The following is a 24,337-nucleotide window of genomic DNA, read 5'->3' on the forward strand; positions in this document are numbered from 1 at the left end:
CCACTTGCCCAGTGCTTCTGTCACAATATAATACACTTCTTATGGACATTTTGGCCAAATGATTATCCTACCTACCCACCATTTCACAGCTGGAGCCCACAGAGGAAGGAGAGAGAGCATGTGGAGCACAATACACTGTACTTCTGCCATCTCCGATACATGACCTGCCTGCGCTTTGCAGTCTAATTCTTTGCTTTATGATATAGACCCCTTGATGTATAGGGATTTTCGCACTTTCATAAATTTGCTGATATTCAACGTATATGACATTTCAGACTTAGCAAACCAAGTTTACATTATTAAAAAGGTATGGTTTAAAGAGGCATTAAACATAAAATATGACTTGAAATCTATTAAAACATTCTAATAATATTCAGAATGTTATCAAAACTGATACTGGAGATAAAATTGTGATCATGTGGCTGTGATATTTCTATACACAGTAGACTTCCTCTCAGTAATCTGAATAAAGGACAATGCAGCAAGCAAACTGTAGCACCTTTTAAATAAAATTACAGTTAACAGAACAATAAGATGCTGTTCTCAGCTGCATACTATATGTAAATACAGGCTCTAAATATCAATTATAATATCAATTATAATTAAAACAATCCTTAGATTGAAAACCCTAAAATCAAAGCCTTCCAGATAAGAGATACCATACCTGTATAAACAATCTATTTATATACTTCTGATGAACTTACAAGTGACCAAAGAAACTCGTAGGATGTCGTTTACGTGCTCATGTCTGCTCATTAGTTATTTTGATTATAAATTGTGTCTCATTTGGATTATATAAACACTGACTGTGCAAGCTGACTTCTAGTTTTAAAAATTGGATCATGCAGATAGGAGGATTATTTTAGATGCTACATTTTCTGCTTTTGGCCAGCTAGCAGGTATATGCATCGAAAGTAAATAAGGGGTTAAATGCTCGAATACTTCAAACCAGTTTGAAATATGATCAAACTTCTCAGGGTCACTAACATGTATTTATAGTATCTGTCAATAAAAAAAATGGAAGGCTTTATTTACTAAGAGTACAATTTGTGATAGCATATTTTATGTTCTTATCACATTTTAAGGAATTTAGCTAGATAATAGTATATACTTATATCTAATTTAATTATTGTTTATATTATTTAGTTGCTATGAACCATTTTATTGCTGGCACATTTGTTTCATTCATAAATTGTATAACACTTTCATGTTTGTATCGATTATAAGAGTACAAATCTACTGAACACTGTAATAAATCACATACAAATGATAAACTGGTACTTACAATGGGACCAGAATGGAGTAGAAATCCTATGCTCCATCTCCACTCACCGAAAGTTAGGCAGGCGCTTTAGAACACTGCACTTTTCTGGCCAGGATACTGCTGCATTCTAAAGCTACTCGCTTTAGAATGCAGCAGTATCCTGCTCCTGGGAATACTGCTCCCTTGTTATACTAGAATTGTTCCATGGCAAAATACAGGATGTAGCTATTTAATAGTAAACTCACTCTGGTGCAATGACTGAACAGCATCTATTATTATTTATTTATTTATTTAAAAGACACCACAGATTCTTTAGTGCCAGACAATTGTACACACACACACACACACGCAAACACACAATATAGGGAATATTTTTTGTAACAAGCCAATTAACCTGCCAGTTTATTTCTGGAGTGTGGGAGTAAACCGGAGCAAATTTGGTTGTAATCGGACCCATGACCCCAGTGCCTATTCACTTTAATGTTCTACTGAGTGCAACCTCACTTTAGAACGTTGCAGATCCTGGTCGAAAAATTGTAGTGTTCTAAAACACCTTGGGCCAGATTCTTTAAACAATGCAAAACAAACCTGTTACGTATATTGGGCATACGCACTTCCGCATTCAACAGGGAGCTGATCTAATGATGAATATGGGTGTACGTACGCTCTGCTCTAACAGACAAGACACTGCAGGATATGTCCAGTACATTTGTGGAATATAAAGTCACAAACTAACGCACAGTAAAAAAAAAAATTCAATTAATGCCACCTATTAATCAAATAGTCATTTTGACAAACAATTTGATGGTGATGAGGTTATGAATGTCTACTGTACATAAATGCATTTTTTACAGTTGCTCCTGAATGAAACCACATGTGCTAGCATGTACACGCAGCTGTCATCATCCACTAGTAATCGGCACCTACACCAGACCTGTAGTTGGTGCAAGTTACAGGACAGAAAAACAATTACCTTTGAGATGCCCAAAGCTTCAATCGGATGTTGATGCGTGCGCTCAACTTTACAACCCTTACTGTACATTGACTACGTGCATAAGCCTATTCCCCTCCCCGCTTTGCTCCTGAAATCATAGGCTGTTGTTTGCACTCAAAAGATGAATTGGACGTTGCTACTTTCTCTGGCGTTTGATTAGTTTCTGGGCCTGTGCAGGATATTTTATTCAAAATATGGCAATCACACTCCTAATTAGGTTATGTCTTCCCTTAACCACACACTCACCTATGTAGTCAAATCTTTTTACCTTGCAGTACATCAAACTTACCGAGTCGGAACACAACCATGCTTCTTTCGAAAGGGGATGAGGTCACATCACATTAGGGGTGTGTCCATATCAAATAGGCATCGCTACGCCTTTGTGATGTGTTATATATATATGTATGTATATATATATGTATATATATATATATATATATATATATATATACACACACACATACACATACACACATACATATACACACACACACACACATTTATTTTATGAAAGTTAAGTTATATTGCAGTCCAATGAGGTTCTTGGACAACAAAAGGTTGTGCACCTCTGCTGTAGTTAGAGGGAAGAGAAAGCACACAAAGTAATAAACAGTCTGCTACATTTAGTCAGTCTTCCGTCATATGAAAGTAATAATAGGAAGATATTGATGTAATGGGGGAAGAGGGGAATATTTACTGTGATGGGATGGGGGGTGGGGAGAGGGGAACATTTACTTTGATGGGGGGACTGGAACATTTACAGTGATGAGGGGAGAGGAGAGGACATTTACTGGGATGGGGGGAGGAGAGAGGGGGACATTCACTGGGATGGGGTGGGACAAGGGGAGAGGGGAACATTTACTGTGAAGGGATGGCATAGGGGGAAAGGGGAAGATTTACTGTGATGAGGAGGGGAACAGAGCATTTACTGTGATGAGGGGGGGGCAGGCACTGTGATGAGGGAGTGGGGGAATGTACTGTGATGAGGGAGAGGGGGCGCATGTACAGCAAAGAAGGAGGAGATATGTATGGGGAGAGGGGGGCTGCCAGATTAATAAGTACTGGGGCCCACAGTTTCTGATGGCAGTCCTGGTACAGAGTACAAACATAAAAGCGAACCAAATTACAATTTTATTAAATATGCTCAAATATGTTGCTCTCTACAGGGCTCAATAAACCCTGTTCCAAGAAATCTAAAGCTGTGGTCACCAGGCCACTAAATAGAAATAGCTTTAAAAAAAAACCATACATTCATAATAAGTGCCATGTGTATACAAGCACTTCTGTCATAGCTAGTAGATGGCTCCTAGCACGCTGACCGGGATATGCCGCAGGTCTTTGATCAAAGTTGAGGGAGGTCTCTATACACCGACTGGGGAATGTATGGAACAATCCACCAGAGTGCAGGAAGATGTTAAAGTTCCTCTCCAGCTTGCCGAGAGATAGTGTGGAACCGCAGAAAGGGTCATTTGGGTTAGTCATCAGATATCTGTATTTTATCACCAATAGAGAATGGGGGACTGCATTATAAAGCCACCATAGATCTCTGCATTTTATCATTAGCAAAGGTTTGCCAACAGAAATCAGGGGTCTGTATAATTAAGGAAATAGAGATTTGGGGAAGTTATCACAGGGCTGCCGAAAGTATCACTCCAGTAAATGTGCACGACTTCAGCAGAAGCCAAAGAATGCTCTCTGTAGTGTTTACAGGTCATTATAATGCTCCCTGTAGTGTACTTTGATCACTAGAAAGCTGCCTATTGTATATAGGTCACTAGAAGAGGTCATGTATTGTTTAGGGGTCACTAGAATAGTCATCAGCTGTATATAGCCACACCCACATGAAATAAACCATGGCCGCATGTTTTTTTTGTCCTGCCTGCTTGTTTGTGTTTGGTCCCCAAGCCAAAAGTTGCCAGCACTCCCCTGTTCATTTACTTGCATTTTCACATGGATAGCTGCCCATTTATGCCTAACACAATTACAGCAAGAGCTAAGATGAGTGTAACACTTTTTGTCATGTGGGTTTGGAGCATAGAGTGGATATAAAAAAAAAAATGCTCACAAAATTGAACAGGCACAGGCAGGGCCCCCCTTAAGAATTATGGGGCACCTCATAATATAAAAGGTTCTCTCTCAAAGTCTAGTTATCTTTTAACACACTTGTCTGAACACTAACATTAATTGGATCACGGTATAACAGAATCACAATAACAGAATTTCTTGTGGATTTGTGAATGATATCTTTGTAAAAGGATTTAAAAAAATATGGTCTAATGACAAAAAAAACAAACAGAATAAAACACAAAATATGAGCCACATTGAACATGTAATCTCCTAATAAAATGAAATAAATACACTATAAAAGGAATGAACTGATTGGTGAGTTTGGAAAACTCACAGGGGAGGACGATGGGCCTAAACACTAGAAGAATAAGTCAATCTATCCCATGCAACATGATGAAACATCTCTTGTAAATGAACATCTTTAATAGTCTGTAATTATGCTCTCACCCAGGGGGTGCTGAAAAAAACGCACAGTGACTAGGCTGATGGAGAATCCTATAGCAGTTCAGAACAGATGTACAGCATTTAACTCATAAGAGGAATCCAACAAACATGTTTACATGAATGTAAATTGTACAACATGGCAGGGATAATGAGAATCACATCTGTAGTCCATCAGCCAGTGCAGTTACCTTTCATTTAAATAACAAATACTATAATTTGGGCATGTCTGGGGCAAACGGAATGAAGCTGTAGCATAATACTGATTTACAGGGAATGATACCATGTCACATGTCTAATAAATCTTATATTTTCATTTATATTTTTCTTGTAATATATTTCTATACAACATGAATAATATATGGTCCAATACCATATCACCGAGCCACCATCTAGCACAGTGGTTCCGAACCGGTGGTATGCGTACACCCGGGGTACGTGCAGGGCGATTCAGAGGTACGGCAAAAATAATAACTAATGGAGTCGGACTGGCCCTGTCCACTCTGTTATTAGGGCTGTGAACATCTAGTGACTTGGTCTAAACTTTTTCTAAACACAGAGAGCCGAGAAAAGGCTGTAGCTCTCTGCACCTGTGCTGTTAAGCTGTGGCCGTTTAGTCATGTGAGGTCATGTGGGATCATGAATGAACCGCCCATGGAGGAGGAGCTGCCAACGTCCAGCCACCCAGAGGAGCTGCACAAAGGACGCAGTAGCCATTGTTGAGTAGGTAAGTAAAGCGCACAGCCTATCATTTCAACATAAACGGATGAAGGGAGAGGAATGAGGGATGGCTGAGACAGGAGGCGTGAGGGATGGCTGAGACAGGAGCAGCGCCGGTGCTAGGGTCCTTGGCGCCCTAGGCACAGTGTGAAAATCGCCGCCCCCCCCCTTTAAAAATCGCCGCTGCGCTTCCCTCCCCTCAGCTCCCCTCCCCACCCCTCCCCATGTCTTTCTTTAACTTACCTGCATGAAGCTGCTCCTCTCTGCTCTGTCTTCTCCCCTCCACTCACAGACACTGTCGGGCCGTGATGATGACATCATCACGGCCTGTCACTGTCAGTGAGCGGAGGGGAGAAGACAGAGCAGAGAGGAGCAACTTCATGCAGGTAAGATTCAATAGCCCCTTCCCTCCTCTCCTCCCCGTGGATTTCCGTTTTTTTTTATTTCGAGGCGCCCTGCAGAGCCCGGCGCCCTAGGCAATTGCCTAACCTTGCCTAATGGGAGCGCCGGGCCTGGACAGGAGGCGTGAGGGATGGCTGAGACAGGAGGCGTGCGGGATGGCTGAGACAGGAGGCGTGAGGGATGGCTGAGACAGGAGCAGCGCCGGTGCTAGGGTCCTTGGCGCCCTAGGCACAGTGTGAAAATCGCCGCCCCCCCCTTTAAAAATCGCCGCTGCGCTTCCCTCCCCTCAGCTCCCCTCCCCACCCCTCCCCATGTCTTTCTTTAACTTACCTGCATGAAGCTGCTCCTCTCTGCTCTGTCTTCTCCCCTCCACTCACAGACACTGTCGGGCCGTGATGATGACATCATCACGGCCTGTCACTGTCAGTGAGCGGAGGGGAGAAGACAGAGCAAAGAGGAGCAGCTTCATGCAGGTAAGATTCAATAGCCCCTTCCCTCCTCTCCTCCCCGTGGATTTCCATTTTTTTTTTATTTCGAGGCGCCCTGCAGAGCCCGGCGCCCTAGGCAATTGCCTAACCTTGCCTAATGGGAGCGCCGGGCCTGGACAGGAGGCGTGAGGGATGGCTGAGACAGGAGGCGTGCGGGATGGCTGAGACAGGAGGCGTGAGGGAGGCTGAGACAGGAGGCGTGAGGGATGGCTGAGACAGGAGGCGTGCGGGATGGCTGAGACAGGAGGCGTGAGGGATGGCTGAGACAGGAGGCGTGAGGGATGGCTGAGACAGGAGGCGTGAGGGATGGCTGAGACAGGAGGCGGGAGGGATGGCTGAGACAGGAAGCGGGAGGGATGGCTGAGACAGGAGGCGGGAGGGATGGCTGAGACAGGAGGAGTGAGGGATGGCTGAGACATGAGGGATGAGGGATGCCTGAGACATGAGGGATGAGGCAGGAAGGATGCCTGAGACATGAGGGATGAGGCAGGAAGGATGCCTGAGACATGAGGGATGAGGCATGAAGGATGCCTGAGACATGAGGGATGAGGCATGAAGGATGCCTGAGATATGAGGGGAGAGGCATGTGGGATGGCTGAGACAGGAGGCGTGAGGGATGGCTGAGACAGGAGGCGTGAGGGATGGCTGAGACAGGAGGCTTGAGGGATGGCTGAGACAGGAGGCATGAGGCATGAAGGATGGCTGAGACAGGAGGGATGAGGAATGAAGGATGGCTGAGACAGGAGGGATGAGGCATGAAGGATGGCTGAGACAGGAGGGATGAGGCATGAAGGATGGCTGAGACAGGAGGGATGAGGCATGAAGGATGGCTGAGACAGGAGGGATGAGGCATGAAGGATGGCTGAGACAGGAGGGATGAGGCATGAAGGATGGCTGAGACAGGAGAGATGAGGCATGAAGGATGGATGAGACAGGAGGGATGAGGCATGAAGGATGGCTGAGACAGGAGGGATGAGGCATGAAGGATGGCTGAGACAGGAGGGATGAGGCATGAAGGATGGCTGAGACAGGAGGGATGAGGCATGAAGGATGGCTGAGACAGGAGGGATGAGGCATGAAGGATGGCTGAGACATGAGGGATGAGGCATGAAGGATGGCTGAGACATGAGGGATGAAGGATGGCTGAGACATGAGGGATGAGGCATGAAGGATGCCTGAGACATGAGGGATGAGGCATGAAGGATGACTGAGACATGAGGGATGAGGCATGAGGGATGGCTGAGACATGAGGGATGAGGGATGCCTGAGACATGAGGGATGCCTGAGACATGAGGGATGAGGGATGCCTGACATGAGGGATGAGGCATAAAGGATGGCTGAGACATGAGGGATGAGGGATGCCTGAGACATGAGGGATGCCTGAGACATGAGGGATGAGGGATGCCTGACATGAGGGATGAGGCATGAAGGATGGCTGATCTCACTAACAATGTTTCAATCGGCTAGTGATCTGTATAATAGTTATTAGACTTTTCAGGAAAGACAAATAAATATTATTATTAATAATAAATGAAAAGTTTGTGAAATACTTGTGTTATGAATATTGTAAAAATAAATCAATGGTTTGTACTTTTAATGTAGTAACTTTTTTTTACATTAAGACAGGAAGTGAACAAAAGTGTCAGTATTTAAAATCAACTATTTTTAAAAACAAGGGGTACAATTTATAGAAACGGGTTCAAAAGGGGTACACAAGTCGAAAAAGGTTGGGAACCACTGATCTAGCATATGGAACATACCTTTCATTCCAGACCATTTGGACAAACTCACAGTTTAAGGCTGGAATTAAGTTAGCCCCGATGTGTTGCTGGACATCGAGAACGATTTCTGCCAGATTACATTGCCAGCCAATACGGTACAGAATCTTCACTCATTTTCTGCTCTATTGGACTCATGGGAAAATGAGTGGTGATTTGAGAAAAAACTCTTGAGGCTATCTGTCTCCGCTGACTGTTCTGGAGACACATCACAGCACCTCATGGTTAATTCAATTCCCTTGTAAACGTGGGAGAGAGAACTTAAAAAACATTTGTCAGAAGCAGTGACCAAGTGACTAAGAAACCTCCAGAGCAGTGTAACATTATACTATTCTGGGAAAAGTGAACAAGCTAAGTGGTGGCCCTTGCCTCGTTAAAGCTACTAGCGAAACGCGCCTCGGCGGACGCCGCGCTCGGTACTCACTAAACTCCTAGAACTCAGATCTAATCTCTACCTCTTCAAACAAGATAGACATTATCAATAAGCAGTTAGCAGTAGTGATTCATGTTCATAGGGGGTTCAATAGCGCTGGAATAGGTAGCGAAATCCTAACAATTGAGTGGAGGAAAGAATCAGAATCCTCATTGTTGAACACAGGAAGCCCAATTTGGAGGGATATTTATTATACAACCTAAGGCAATCATATCTAACTATCCCCATATATTGGGAGTCATTGAATCTTATATGACAGGATCATTGCCGGATTAAGGGGGGGGGGCACAGGGGGCACGTGTCCCGGGCCCCCCTCTCTCCGAGGGACCCCGCCGCCACGCGCATAACTTCTACTGATTTTTTTTAAAAAAAATTGAACGCTTTTTTTTTAATGGCGCCAGCGGCGGCGGTGGCGGCGCCGGCGGGAGGGGGGGGGTTCGGGGCTCCCTTCGTTGGTGGGGGGAGCCGGGTAGTAAAAAAAAAAAAAAAGATACACTACTCACCTCACCGCGGCGCTGGCGTCCCTCCTCCTCCCTCCTCTCTGCACTGTTGATACTGAATGACAGGCGTGACGTCATCAAGTCACGCCTGTCCTTCAGTGAGGAACATCGCGGAGAGGACCAGGAAAGAAAAAAGAAGACAGAAGAGAGGAGAAGAATGAAGCTAACAGAAAGGTAAGTAAAAAAAAAAGGGAATAACGAAGAGAGGCACAGTATGGAGGTAAAAGGGGGAGAAGAGAGGCACAGTATGGAGGTAAAAGGGGGAGAAGAGAGGCACAGTATGGAGGTAAAAGGGGGAGAAGAGAGGCACAGTATGGAGGTAAAAGGGGGAGAAGAGAGGCACAGTATGGAGGTAAAAGGGGGAGAAGAGAGGCACAGTATGGAGGTAAAAGGGGGAGAAGAGAGGCACAGTATGGAGGTAAAAGGGGGAGAAGAAAGGCACAGTATGAAGGAAAAAGGGGGAGAAGAGAGGCACAGTATGGAGGTAAAAGGGGGAGAAGAGGCACAGTATGGAGGAAAAAGGGGGAGAAGAGAGGCACAGTATGGAGGAAAAAGGGGGAGAAGAGAGGCACAGTATGGAGGTAAAAGGGGGAGAAGAGAGGCACAGTATGGAGGTAAAAGGGGGAGAAGAGAGGCACAGTATGGATGTAAAAGGGGGAGAAGAGAGGCACAGTATGGAGGTAAAAGGGGGAGAAGAGAGGCACAGTATGGAGGTAAAAGGGGGAGAAGAGAGGCACAGTATGGAGGTAAAAGGGGGAGAAGAGAGGCACAGTATGGAGGTAAAAGGGGGAGAAGAAAGGCACAGTATGAAGGAAAAAGGGGGAGAAGAGAGGCACAGTATGGAGGTAAAAGGGGGAGAAAAAAGGCACAGTATGAAGGAAAAAGGGGGAGAAGAGAGGCACAGTATGGAGGTAAAAGGGGGAGAAGAGAGGCACAGTATGGAGGTAAAAGGGGGAGAAGAGAGGCACAGTATGGAGGTAAAAGGGGAGAAGAGAGGCACAGTATGGAGGTAAAAGGGGGAGAAGAAAGGCACAGTATGAAGGAAAAAGGGGGAGAAGAGAGGCACAGTATGGAGGTAAAAGGGGGAGAAGAGGCACAGTATGGAGGAAAAAGGGGGAGAAGAAAGGCACAGTATGAAGGAAAAAGGGGGAGAAGAGAGGCACAGTATGGAGGTAAAAGGGGGAGAAGAGGCACAGTATGGAGGAAAAAGGGGGAGAAGAGAGGCACAGTATGGAGGAAAAAGGGGGAGAAGAGAGGCACAGTAAGGAGGAAAAAGGGGGAGAAGAGAGGCACACTATGGAGGAAAAAGGGGGAGAGGAGAGGCACACTATGGGGGAAAAAGGGGGAGAAGAGAGGCACAGTATGGAGGAAAAAGGGGGAGAGGAGAGGCACACTATGGGGAAAAAGGGGGAGAAGAGAGGCACAGTAAGGAAAAAGGGGGAGAGGCACAGCATGAGAAAAAAGGGGGGAGAAAGGCACAGTATAAGAAAAAAGGGTGAGAGACACAGCATGAGGAAAAAGGGGGGGAGACACAATAGTGGGGACAATTAATTTAAGATAGGGTGGTTTGGGGAGAATGAGGTCCCTTTATTAAATGTGCCTATGAATTATTTAATGGCAGTGACGGTTGCGGGAAATAGGTATATTTCTGAAATGTAAATACTATTAATTTATTGCTGGTGCTGTTTGTAGGGAGGGAAATAGGTTTATTTATTAAATGTGAATACTATTATTTTAATGCTGGGGCTGGAGGAAGGCCTAATTATTAATCATGGGTGGTACTGATTTAACGCCGGGGGTGGCTGTAATTTTCTAAATGTACCCATTTTTTTTCCCCAAATAGGGCCCCTAACATTCCAGGATCCAGACAAGCCGCAACTAAAGAAACCTGCAGAACAGGTGGTGAAAGTGAGAAGAACAGGTAGGAGAGAGCAGCAAAGTCTGTGAAATGTTGTGATTCTAGTGGGACAATCCCAATTTTTGGTGACCGTTCAATGGTGCACACAACAATGCATTTTTTTTGTCTGTAGGAGGGTGGCCTGGCCATGCCCAGTGATGCATTATCAATGGTATTTTAATTTGCGGTATAATTGCTAGTTTTAATGTGCATTATAAATTTTATTTTTAAAGTGCGGTATCATTGCTAGTTTTAGCGTGCGGTATCATTGCTAGTTTTAGTGTACATTATCAATGGTATTTTTAATGTGTGATATCATTGCTAGTTTTAATGTGTGGTGTCAATACCCATTTTAATGTGGTGTTTTGATGATTGTTTTAAAGTACAGTATTTTAGTTTGTGGAAGCAATGATTTTTCTTATGCAGACAACCTAAGCGAGCCCACTGGGAGAGCTGTAAGTGTCATACTGTGGGCTGTAGGTGATGTAATGTAGGATGTGTCACTATGCCCTTAATTTTAGATCTTAGGGGCCCCCCTGTCTTAAATGCCCCGGGCCCCCCGAAGCCTTAATCCAGCTCTGGACAGGATACTTAACCCCATAAATGGATTAATATAAGCCTGTTGAAACCACTATCACCCTTAAGGTATTTTGAGGGCAAATTAGAATTTATATAACCTACTGCTGGATTTATCTATTGAGAATATATTGTAAAGAGGTCCTTTCATCAGGATAATAGAGGAACTATAATGAGTAAAGTCTGGAGTTTAGTATTATTCAATAAGGTGGACCTATGATACAATTAATACAAATGAGTCAAATGATACAAGAGTAGCCCCGCGGCTAGACAATTAATAATTGTCTATCTTAACTGAATTTGTGTTTATATCATTGTATGTGTCAATCATCATCTTTTAATATTTTGCTTCTAGACAACAGTTTTTAATTTGATATCAATAAAAATTTATTTTACTAATACTTTACATATTAATATAATAACAATATATATGTTTATACCCATTAATGAGTGCCCCATTCGATCATTTTTTCTTCTTTCTTGTTTGACAATAAAGGTTACCAAACTTTATGATCGGGTGCACCCCTCCTCATTAGTTATTTATACCATATTTACGGAAGAAAGATTTGTATAATTGGAGGAGGTTTAGTGGTATACTTGGTGCAGTCAATTCTTCCTTTTTCAAGTAAACACAAATGGCACCATTTGTTCTGTAGTTCACCAGATGATGCTTTGTTGGTGATAACACAACCAGAAAAGCATGGTGCATAATAATATAATAATAACACAACCACTTGTACTTTTTAGTAAGTTTCAGAAATAATGGAATGTTAATGGCCATTATCAAAATGCAATATATTCAACTGTGGCCCAAAAATTGAAGCAACATTTTGGGAGAACAGATTTTCAGGGCATTCTGAATTTGCGCCACCATTCTGCACACTGTTGTTCCACACTATATTTGCAATTTCGCTTATCACAGAACTTACAGTCTATAAACATAGCTGGGATAACAAATTGGTCAATTAATTCTGCTGTGTGGCATAGTTGGGGGTAGGACTAGGAATTTTTAAGGCTAAATTCCAAAATTTGGAACGAGGCAAAGATTTCAGTGAAGTTTGTAGAAATTTTAAACACATCTAATTGAAACATGTAAAAGTATGCTAAATTAATCTCTCTCATTTGTTCATCCATGATTAAAATGAGACCTTTAACCAAGTATGGATATGGCTGCTGAAACAATGGCAGTTTACAGTGACAATTTACAGTTTTACAATTTTATCCTTGGAATGTGCTTTAAGCTGGAGAGCATTTAATCAGCAGTCACTCTATACTTCAACCTAAACCATGACATTGACACCTGTATAATTGTACCAGCCTGGAAATCACTGATATGGTCTAATCTCTATATCATTTACAGATAAACAATTCATTTATGTAGCATTAGCTTTTGCATGGATGACTTAAGCAAGCAGCCAAGTAAACAAAAGTCTCAAAAGCCTTTTCACTGCAATTAATGTTATCTACTAAAAAGTGATTATGCACTTCATATTTTCCTTTTCACTTTAATCAATATTTGCTAGCAAGAAAAATCAATGAGTACTTCCAATAGTATCTAAAATTTAACTAGAAAATCTCTGATCAAAACGTTGTGTTCTATAAAGAGTGTGTGGGGCATTCTATACTGAGCACTAAATATTACTGTATCTGAATATTCCTGATTACATATCTCCAACATCAAAACTTGGTATAACATCTATGCATAAACAGCCGACTTCCTACACACCAGCCAATCAGTTTGCTAGGAAAACAAAAGACTACTGTCATACGCTAGGCCACCTCCCACCTCCCATCACTTCCATATTAACCACTGAGACATACAGTACATTATTTTCAGTTCTATTTCCAAATCAGCTGAATTCAATTTCATGGGATACAAATGAGAATGTACCTATCTAAAATGCCAAATGCCATAATACTCTGGACATAAGCCTTACACTGCCCCTTTCCTTGCGTTAGCTGCTCTTTACTTCTGAAAAACAAACAGACAAATTTTGTAGTGAAATTGATATTTCACCAAAAATAGAAAACTTTGTGTATACAATTGTGCCTTCAGTGGAGGTCATTTATGACCCAGGAAATAGCGTTTTAATTTGCACAAATGTACCTATTATCTACTTTGTGCTAACATAAGTGCATGTCCACATTTTGTTTTTAGTAATGCCCCCAGAAAAGCACACTCTGCCTACTTTTGCAGACGGGACTATTGGTCCGGGAGTAAATACACAATAAAGAGAGTAAAAATAGAGTACAGTCTACTATCGTTGTAAGACCTTTATTTAATTTCACTGTGTTCAGTATTATCTAACACTCCTTAGTTTATGTCTTATATAAATCAGAAGTGTGAAGGAACATAAAAACCTGTCTTTATTACATAGGTCACCATTATACATTTGAACCTTTTTCTCCCCCCCCCGGCCGCTCAGTCTAACCCTTGCCAGAGCCGGCCGCACCCCCCCCCCGGCTGCAATATTACCCATATATAACCAGGTGGTCGCATCACTTGTCAGGCGATGCGGCCGCGTCAGCGCACAGGCGGCCGTATCACGACACGCGATGCGGCCGCATCATCAATGACGCGGCCGCATCGCGTCCCATGTGATGCGGTCGCCTGTGCGCCCCCCGGGCTGCATGTTGCCAGCCCGCCCCTGCTTCTGTTTCATCAGGGCTTGGTGTATATGCACGTGTGTGCTTGTAGTTGGGAATTACATAGTAAACTACACAGGGAGAGGGACGGATATGAATGTATAATCCCTCTGACTCGACTGACGCTGAACATTGCTGAACATGTGCCTATAGTATGTGCATATGTGTTTCTGTAATAGCAATTTGATTATAAGCTCCACGCGACTTGTGGGGGATCTGCACTCAGAATATCACAGCAAGGCCAGCGTAATTCTGATGGGTTCTAGGTGCTGGTTAGGCTTTGCCTCCCGCAAACCCTCATGCTCCACTCTTTTGCACAGGACCATTCCATTCATAAAAGCCTGTGCTCTCTCCCCTAAAATCTCATTTTAAAATATATCTTTCTGGCTTGTGCATAAGTTAAAAATATACAGCAATAAATTATTTTTCCACTGGTTCCCTTTGGTTAATGTTAACTTATTCATTACCACAATACCTGGTAAATAGCTCTGTGGAACCTTATAAATAATAGAATAATAAAACTTGTGGCTATTGCATTCGCCTGCAATAGTTGGATTATGTCCAGTGAAAATCCATTTGGCGAATAGGTCACATAGGGAGAAGTGAAAACAAGCCTTTGTCTTTGCCATCAAAACAACTTTTCACACTTTGATAAACAGACCCTTCAATTTCCACACCTTGCTACTTCTCACTGGGTTGCAACCATTGTCTAGGTAGAGAGGACAGGCTAACTGACTGTAGATATTACTACGTGGCGTATTTATCAAGTATTTATTTGCCTTATATCACGCAGAAACATCAGTTTCTGCATTATTAAGACAAGTATTCATATCGGGGCTATTTAACAATAGGCTGAAGCTCCGAAAAAGCTTAGCAGTTGAAGTCTATGAGCACTGTACCACAAATGAGATACAGTGCCCACTGCTAAGTTAGTGGCACATGCGCAGTTAAGTCAGGGGACAGAATGAAAAAAACGTTTGCATTCTCATAGGAATTGCCCTTCACTGGTACAGCCACTTATCAGATTAGAATCATAAACGGATCCGAAAAATACATTTTCTATCACTGCGATCAACGGGTATAAAGTTGCTACTTTACGGGCTACATTAATTTTTGCCAGTATAAAAGCTTTAGCTTATTTAAGTTTGTTCTATCGGCACCTTTTTTAGTTCATATCTTGCAGGTAGAAATAAAATATTGTTTTGGTTCTGGATCCAGTGCACAATTGCAGTGAGATCATTATACATACAGAAAGTCCCAATACATCCACCATGAAGGGCAATCAATTGTACTTCTGCAAAGGACGCCATCATGGCTTGAAAATCCCTCCGCAATAGCATAAAAAGGAGGCCACATGTGGTCCAAAAGGAGAAAATAGGCTTATGTTCTGCTGGACTGTTTGGTTGTATATGATTCACATTACCTACAATTATGCTTACGAAAAATGACAGTTTATGTTTGTGAGAACAACAATAGCAAGAATGATAATAAAAATTGAGTAGTAATAATATCAATTTTGTCAACAGCTGCTTCATTCCCGCAATCTTCATCTCACGAGGATTCCCCAGTTTGTGTAAACCTCCAAACCATAAACTCTGGAATCAGTAAGCCTGATAAGCCAATAAAACATATCTTCTGTGTCTGTGGGCTATCATCAGATAATGCCATACCAAAATAGAAATAAAACTGCTTAGCTTGCTAAGAGATGGAAAATGTACTCTTCAATCAATTTGAAACTATGGATTTAAAGCATGACTGTTGCGGGTAGGTGATTGTGGAATCCTAAGGATTATCTGATCAGACAATCAACAATTAAGCTGGGTACACACTACAGAAATTTCGACCAACTTTTCATGCCGAGCGATTTTACATGCGATCGATGGTCCGATTGCTCGGTCTATGGACTGCATACACACTAGCCTTGTTTAGGACGATAAAGGGAAGAGCGGACATCCCTTTAGCGACTTTTTACAGCCATGTTGTTGTGAGCAATGACTGTAATTTCGTACTCACTGTTGTGGATCGGTCGGAAGTTTATACACACTACACAGCGGAAACGAGATTGGAACGAAAATATTAACCAAATGAGGCGATAATCGTCCGTTTGGGCAGACTTTCGACCATCGTGTCACTGCACACACTGACCCGACTTTTGAACGAGCGGTCGTATGTCGTGTGTTTGAGCCGATTTATGGACGAAAACAGTGTAGTGTGTACCCAGCTTTAGCCTTCATGTTGCTCTTCACATTGGGGTGTTACTTTGACGTCACTGTGATTTTGTTCCCTTATTTCTCTAGTTCTATTCTTTTACTTTTTATCTTCTTTTGCAGAGAAAAATAAATTAGTGTGCTGAAGCATATGTTTAGATATGATCTCCCACGTTAGAGAAACATTGGTATACAAGCAAATGTAGTTAAAGGGATTATAAGAGGATAGTTTGAGTTTTCCAATTCCCTCTTTCCCACAATGTCCCTTTCTCATAAAATTCTTACCTAAAATATAATAATTAAAAGTAAACAAAAAAACGGCAGTAGTACTAAATCAAGGCTCATTGCTCATATAATTATCATTGATAGATAATATTGTTTTACACTGGATTAAAAGAAAATATGTACCCTCCAGCAATATGCCATTGTACGTTTTTGAATAACCAAAGCATATGACATAAACCAGAGACTTTAGAACGTTATACAAATGGTGCAAAATGACTAATAAATAATAAATAAGTGTGTAACTGATAACATGGAACAAATACATCGTCACTGATGCCCAATACATATGACAAGTTAACAGACCAACCTATGCATTACAGCAGTTATAGCGATATTGCAGAGTGATCCCTTGTTCAAAATAACCATACAAAAATTGGTTTCCTAAAAAGTATGGGGCTGATGTTTTTATTGCCATTTTATTGAGATTGACTTCCTACTTGGAGCTTTGCCTTATCGTGACAACCCTGTCATATTACTGTGTGAGCAAATAGCCATGTACATATACTGCAGATATGATATATACTGACAGTATACATTTCACTTTCAAAAAGACCTATATATACACATTACATATATGAACACAACATCTCAGGGAAATAGACTCACCGATGAATGATATTTTTGCTCTGCAAGTAGTCAAGTGCCATGGCCAGTTCACAGATGAAGTTCTTCACAGAAGCTTCAGTGAAACGTACATTTTGCTGCAGATGATATCTCAGGTCACCACCAAGGAGAAGATCTACAACCATAAACATATCCTCTTCATCTTGAAATGAATACCTATAACAGAACAATCAAAGGACTTTAGAAACTGAGCAGAGTCAATCCCCTCAAATGGGAAATCAAAATGAAAGTTGTTCTTTTAATTTAAAGCTGAACTTTTCTCCAAAAACAAGTTATCTACAGCTAGACCTCACTTTTGCTTTTCCCCTACTCATTGCAAGATTCAAAACTTGCATTGCCAAAATCTGTGTTCCACTCAGGGCCTGACTTATCCCGAATTGATGTCATCGACATACTTGCAAACATTGTAAAATAAAGGGACACTTTACAGTTTGGTAGGTGGAACTAAGCACATTACATGGGGTACTGTGCGGGTAAGCCTCAACGGAATACAATCATGACATGTTTATTGAACTTGGTTATAAAGTAATATTTTTGCACTTTAAATACTACAATCTACAATACATCTTAACTTATAAAGTCCCCAAAAGAAAAGTATATTCTAACATTTGCATTCAATATACAGTACAGAATAAGAGAAAATTTCCAGTGCAATTTGTCAGTAGTGAAAAATATGTACAAAACAACTCCAGGGACAAGTTTTTGAAATCTGGGGAAATTCCTGGAGATTAGAAATCCTGGAGTTGGCAACTGTGCACTAGCCGTACTGTAGAAACCCAGCCTTACACCGGATGTAAGAACAACTACATCCTTGTTGTGATTCAGTGCTTACAGTCCAATATTCCTCTATTATATGCTTATGCACTAGAAGGTTTGATTACTTAAATTATGCTGTTAGGAACCCCTCCAACCAGTACAACAAAACCCGGAGTCTACTCCGAAAGTCTGGTGTACACTGTTGCCCCTAATGGTGGGGACAGACTTGGCTGCAGACAAACAGAGGGTGGTGAGATGTGTACCGGCTGGGGAGAACCCAGGAAGGCAGAGTGAGGTCCAGGCGAGGGTCGAGGGCCGGCAGCAGACAGCGTATCCAGTAAAGCCGAGGTCAGAGGTCACAGGCAAAACAGCAGCGTAAGAGTCCAGACAAAAGATCAACGGGCACAGGTAATCAATCGTAGTCAGATATCCAGGCAAGGATCGGCAATAATAATCAAGTACAAAAGGCAAGCAGGTAGCACAGAGAGCAGGCTAGAGCACTGAAGCAGGAACTATAACCGGCAGGGAGGGTTTGCCTCTTCCTGCCTTATGTATATGATGTGGCCCAATAGAATTGACCAGTGTATTAGAGGGAAGGCAGCCCAGCTGTGCACTAACTAACTGTATTGTGCAAGCGCCCGGCTGCACTAGATGCCAGGACGCAGCCCTGGAGCAGAGAGCGTCCCGACCGTTGCCTTGGCAATGGCCGGGACTTAGCGGAAGTGCTGGGGCACAGACAGAAGCGAGTCGCGGTGGTGCCTGAAGCCGCCGCGGCTCGTGACCTATGCATAAACAATGAATAAATATTCAGCAGGTATGCCAATCAAGCAGAGATACAATAAACACATTTGCACACCTCAAATTAATCACATCCATAAGAGTTTGACAGGAGACAAGCATCTACTGCCTTGATAGAAAACTCAAACATTGTCTTTCCAGCCCTAGCCGATTTTTATTGGAGTAACCAACATTTCAGGGTTTATCTGCTTGAAACAACTAAGGAAAGGTAGTGTATGTTCACCGAATGATGTCTGCATCAATAAACACACATTTATGCTGTATGTGTCCCCTCAAAGCAATTGATGTCCAATAATGATAGTCAAAATACCTGTTTATGAGCCTATCGATTTTGATACCAACAGGTTTTGTTTTGGCACTATTGTGCCTATCTGGACCACCCTCTGCATTTCAAGGCTTTATGGTAACTTTCCGGTATTTGGAGATGCTAACTAGATGAAAACTTAGGTTTGTGGGCACTTGATGTGCTCACCATTAAAAATATATGATGATTTCAGATATTTTCTAGTTCAGTTAGCTACATGCAAATGTCTTGCAGAGTGGAAATTGTCATCTATCCTTCAAAAAGCAAAAAACATTGCGAAAAATGCACTTTCTCCACACCTTTATCTCATTTTAATAACCCTGCTCCACAAAAGTAGGCAAATCCAGTGTCCTTTTTTTCATTGTTTTCAATTAAACAAAGATTGTGATGCTAACAAGAGGGGAGGAGGGGAAATTATGACTCAAAAAATACTAGGTTAGACGTTTCATTGAAAAGTCTTAATATTGTTTCATATTTAAAAAGTTTTCAGTAGTCAGCAAACATTTAAGGTTTTGGTAATCATTGATTTTGTCTGGTACAGGGCAATTGTTGTCTGTTAATCTTATTTTATAAATAAAGTGGACTGAGTGCAATATGTATACTTTATTTGTTTTATAAATATTGCCAAACAATGTTTAGAAATGTAGCAAATCCCACAGCCAATGCATACAAAATGTACCAAATCAATACATAAAAATGAAAGTGAAATAATTGTAAAATGTCAATATCTATTCATACTCTTTGTTTTCTGTTTGAAATGCTATTATACTCTTGCCCACCGGTTCTTTAATAGATTGTCTACACCAATGATAGGCAACTGTACAGGTGATCACCTAACCTTCAAAAGGGACAAACATTATCCTAAATCTCAATAGTAAGCTAAAACAATACATTTAATCATACAAATTGACAACTATCTGTGATAATATATCAGCAGGCATTTTAAAAAAGTGTAACATGCTATAACAAATCTGACCATGCAGGAAGTAGCTGAGGGACGCAGGTGGAGGCTGGGAGGGCTGCTTGTTGCCCATCACTGGTGTACCCTATAGTAAACTGTCTCTTTGTAGGTAAAATACCTTTTTTCTTTTAAACTGAAACTTGTCTACTTTAAAGAATAATGTACATCACTGTAAAAAAAAGAAAGGATAATCAGAGTCCCGTCACATCTCCAAGTCTTGTGGCTTTGAGCATTTGTATGGTCAATGAACTCCTTAGTGACATCTAATATTGTAGACAGATAGACAGACAGACAGACAGACAGACAGACAGACATATATAGTTGTTTTCCACAAGACATTTTGGAATTTCAGGTAGTGTCCACTCTGTAAGAGATTCTCTTTGTTGCAAGAGAAGATAGCTAAAATCCAGAATGAGATATGCAGGAGGCCACCACTACCTCAAAGAGCTGCAGAAGACATTTTAACTGGACTATTGTTGGCTCTGCGAGCATAAGAGTTGAAGAGCAGTATACACACATCCTACAATCTGTGACCTTACTAAGTGCATATGCTTCACTTGCAGGGTTAGATTGGACAAGTGAAACAGGTAACACAGACCAACAGGAGATTGGGGCTTCTGGTAAGTATAGGTAGATAGGTAAGAAACTTTAAATATAAGGAAATTACTCTTGGGGGATTCCATTGTTAGTGGTATAGATTTGAGAGTAGCTAGAAAAACAGAAAAAATAGAAGGCTTACATTGATGTCATTATCTATCTGGGCATTAATAATATGGACAGGTATGATGAAAAGGAAGAGTAAATGAAACTAAGGGAGCTAGAGACTGCTCTTAGACACAACAAAACCAGTGTCTTTTTTAGGAGTATGACCAACATATGTGGAGGAGTGGGGAAGGCAGGATTCTTTGCACCAAACATTTATATGTCAGTTGATGCAGCCAAGCCCTTTGATTCGGTGGAGTGGTGCTTTCTCTGGAATGTTCTGGAAGCATTTGACCCTAAATTCATAGGCAGAGTACAATGGCTTTATTCCGCTCCAGCAGCCAGCAAGTGTGCATAAATGGTTACATCTCCAGCCCCTTTACTCTAGGGAGAGGCACTAGACTCTCTCCTGCCTTATTTGTTTTTGCTGTAGAACCCTTGACTTGTGTCATCAGGAAGCATCCCAGGATATATGGTATGCCTGTGGTGAATGCTTTAGATAAAATTTCTCTTTTCACAGACAATATGCTCCTTTTTTTTTTAAAGGATGCGGATGACTCTCTAAGCAACCTATTGGCAGTATACCCGCTGCAGTGGACACAAAAATTGTAAAACTTGGGGATATAGATTTTGAGTAATGTGCAAGACTATATCACTCTAAATATAGATTCCGTCATTGACTTTATTAAGGTTAAACTACACACGTGAAAGAAGCTTCTACTATGCATGTCAGGAAGGGTTAATTTGGTCAAAAATGATTATCCAACCTAAGCTTCTCCACCCCTTACACCATGCACCAATTTACATTCCTGGCCATATCTTCTTTAAATTAATAGGTACCTTTCCTCTCTGGTCTGGGGGGACAATAGAGCTTGGATAAGACTTGACAAGCTTTGCCAATCCCAAGCTGCAAGGGGCTTGGCTTTACCCAATTTCAAAGCCTATTATGTTGCTGCCCAATTTCCACATCTGAAAGAATGGGTAGGGGCTATTCCAATTGATACCCTATGTGCCTTCCTACAGTGGCAGATAGGGTCTTCCTCTACAGTTCCTGTTGGGAACCACGGTCTACAGAGGTACAGCCCCTCTACTACATCAACATCAAGCCATTCTGAATATGGAAGACGGTGCACAAGTGTATGAATGCCATGGAATGGGACCCTGATGCACCTATTTGGAGCTACCACAACCTTGATGAGGTAGTAAATTAGGAGCAGATACCACAGTGGCGCACGCAGGGGGGGGTTTCTGAGTCTCTAGAAACCCCCCCTGCGCTAACTAAGTGGCCACTGTCCTATACAGCAGCCTCGGCGCTGTCAAAGAAGCGTCCGCGGCGGTGCTGTATTGTATACAGCACCGCCGCAGATGCTTCTTAGACAGCGCCGCGGCTGCTGTATAGGACAGCGCTGGGTCGGCAGGGGGAAACCCCCCCGACAATCCTCCGTGCGCCGCTGGACCACTAGGTGTAATTATTCCATTAAGTGAGAAAGATTGGAATTTCGCACTTGGTAGTGCCAAAAACGCCGCATCCTGTACCAGATTTTGCCAAAATCATTTCTTTATATTACACAGAGTTTATTACACCCCTATTATATTACAGAGATTGGGTAGGCAAACTATTTCCAATTGCCCTAAACGTAGCACGGGGTTCGCCTCTTTCTGACATCATCTCTGATTCTGTTCTGAGCTCCTTAGTTTTTGGACCGCTTCAGTGGTGAACATGCAAATTGTCATGGGCAAGCTAATTTTTAGCATAAATCTGCAAATATGTGTTTGTGAATTACCGTAATTCCTAGAAATATTGTGACATGGCTCTCAGAGAAGCTGTTTAGATCAATGGGTTTTGTTTATGTTAAACTACCCAGAGGGGGCTGGTAGATAATGGTAGCACCTTGTACCATTTATGGCAGAACGCAAATGTGAAAATGAGAGATATCTCTTTCAAGACAATGAAATCGAACACATGTTTGGGAGGCCCCAGACATGTCGACTGCAGAGACAGGGTTGTATGCTATTAACAGAGTCAAGCTGAATAGGGTCACAGGAAAATATCATATCATTTTCTCCAATATCATACTTACCAGAGGCATGTGTGGTATGCAGATGAAGGGAAACTTATGACATGTTGTGTGGAGGTAAAATCTTGTTTGTAAGCCATACTGGTGAAATCTTGGGACAGAGTGACAAATAACCTGTTTCTACAGCAGAATCATAAAACCATAATTTGCATTCTACAGTCCTGTTGGTTCTGACCTCACAGGAAGGGGGGTTGTGGGCCATGCAGCTTGGTTTTAAAACTCTAGTGAAAATGTAAGTTGGCGTTCAGTCTTGGGGAGTCAATTTCCGATTGAAGAGGGTCCCATTTTTCCTGCTTCTCCCAGCACCAGAAACTTGATTATAAGTGAGGTATCAATTCTGTGTTTTATGCTATTTTATTTTATAAGAAACAATTGCATTATATTTGTATGCCTTTTTATTAACTGTTTTATCTTAAGCAATGTGGATGTATATTCCATATTAAATTACACTTAATAAGCTCAAGTCTCTGTGTTCTTACGAATTCACGCGACAGTTTGGTCAAGACGCTACATAATTGAAACAGGGAAAACAGTGTGGTTGATGTGAACTCTGATTAAAGTAAATTGTGCTAGATTAATGCTAGGGAGAATTGAAGGCTTCCTAAATAAGAGTGTCAGCTCTTGTCAGAAAAAACCTTGGTGGTGGCATAGTTAGTACCGCAAAGCTAGTGTATGGCATAGATAGGGAAGGATTTAATCATTATAGACAGACCAGGTGGTGGTTGTTTTGGTTAACCCTGTGTCACACATGCATCACGCAGGCTCAGGTGAGTGCTGTTCGTGACAAGATGACGAGGATTCATTGTTTATTGTTACTATAACACAAAATTCAATAAGGTTTTTAAAAACAAAACAAAAAAAACAACCCATCACTATGAGTGTCCAGTTTTTATTCTTAAGGGATCTGTAGTTACCAGGGACAGACTGGTTACAGACCTTACCAGAATTTTTCCGGGTAGACCAATGCCCTCCCCCATAACATCATGAGTCCAGACTGGACAACTTGTTGCCTGTTGCCTTAGAGGTAGTGGGTGACCATTTACATATGCAATGCAGTCTCTAGCTATGAACCTGTGTCCCCAAACCTGCTAGCCCTCTATTTCCCCCCCCCCCTCGACTTCCTCCAATTGCTTGGCCTATAGCTGTGCACGGCGTGGTCCCAGCAGAAGGCAATGCGAGCAGTTTCATCTAAATTGTGCTGGGACCAGTAATAGGGCAGGAAAGTAGAGGAATAAGTGCACTGAGGTCAGCTAAATGGCTGCAGTTCGAACCTGTCCAAGCACATCCTGCCCTTACTTCTCCTCTCCTGCACACCCCTTACTCCATTTTCCCCCGCACAATTGTTCATTCTCTGTGTCTGACTCCCTGCCCCCTACCTCTATGTCTGTCTCTGTCACCTTTTATGCTTGTCTCTGT

At 42.0% G+C, this 24,337-nt stretch overlaps 1 protein-coding gene across 2 annotated transcripts in view; it reads right to left on the reverse strand.

The window, feature by feature from the left end:
* STK32A (serine/threonine kinase 32A) overlaps positions 1–24,337 on the reverse strand; it is a 204,781-nt gene that overhangs the window by 100,682 nt on the left and 79,762 nt on the right. For both annotated transcript variants that reach the window (XM_075209654.1, XM_075209655.1), the window contains one exon: positions 17,305–17,478. In XM_075209654.1, the coding sequence (XP_075065755.1) occupies positions 17,305–17,478 (174 nt within the window). The remainder of the gene's footprint in view (positions 1–17,304; positions 17,479–24,337) is intronic.

This window comes from Mixophyes fleayi, chromosome 4 (genome assembly GCF_038048845.1).
Source record: "Mixophyes fleayi isolate aMixFle1 chromosome 4, aMixFle1.hap1, whole genome shotgun sequence".
Lineage (NCBI taxonomy): Eukaryota > Metazoa > Chordata > Amphibia > Anura > Limnodynastidae > Mixophyes > Mixophyes fleayi.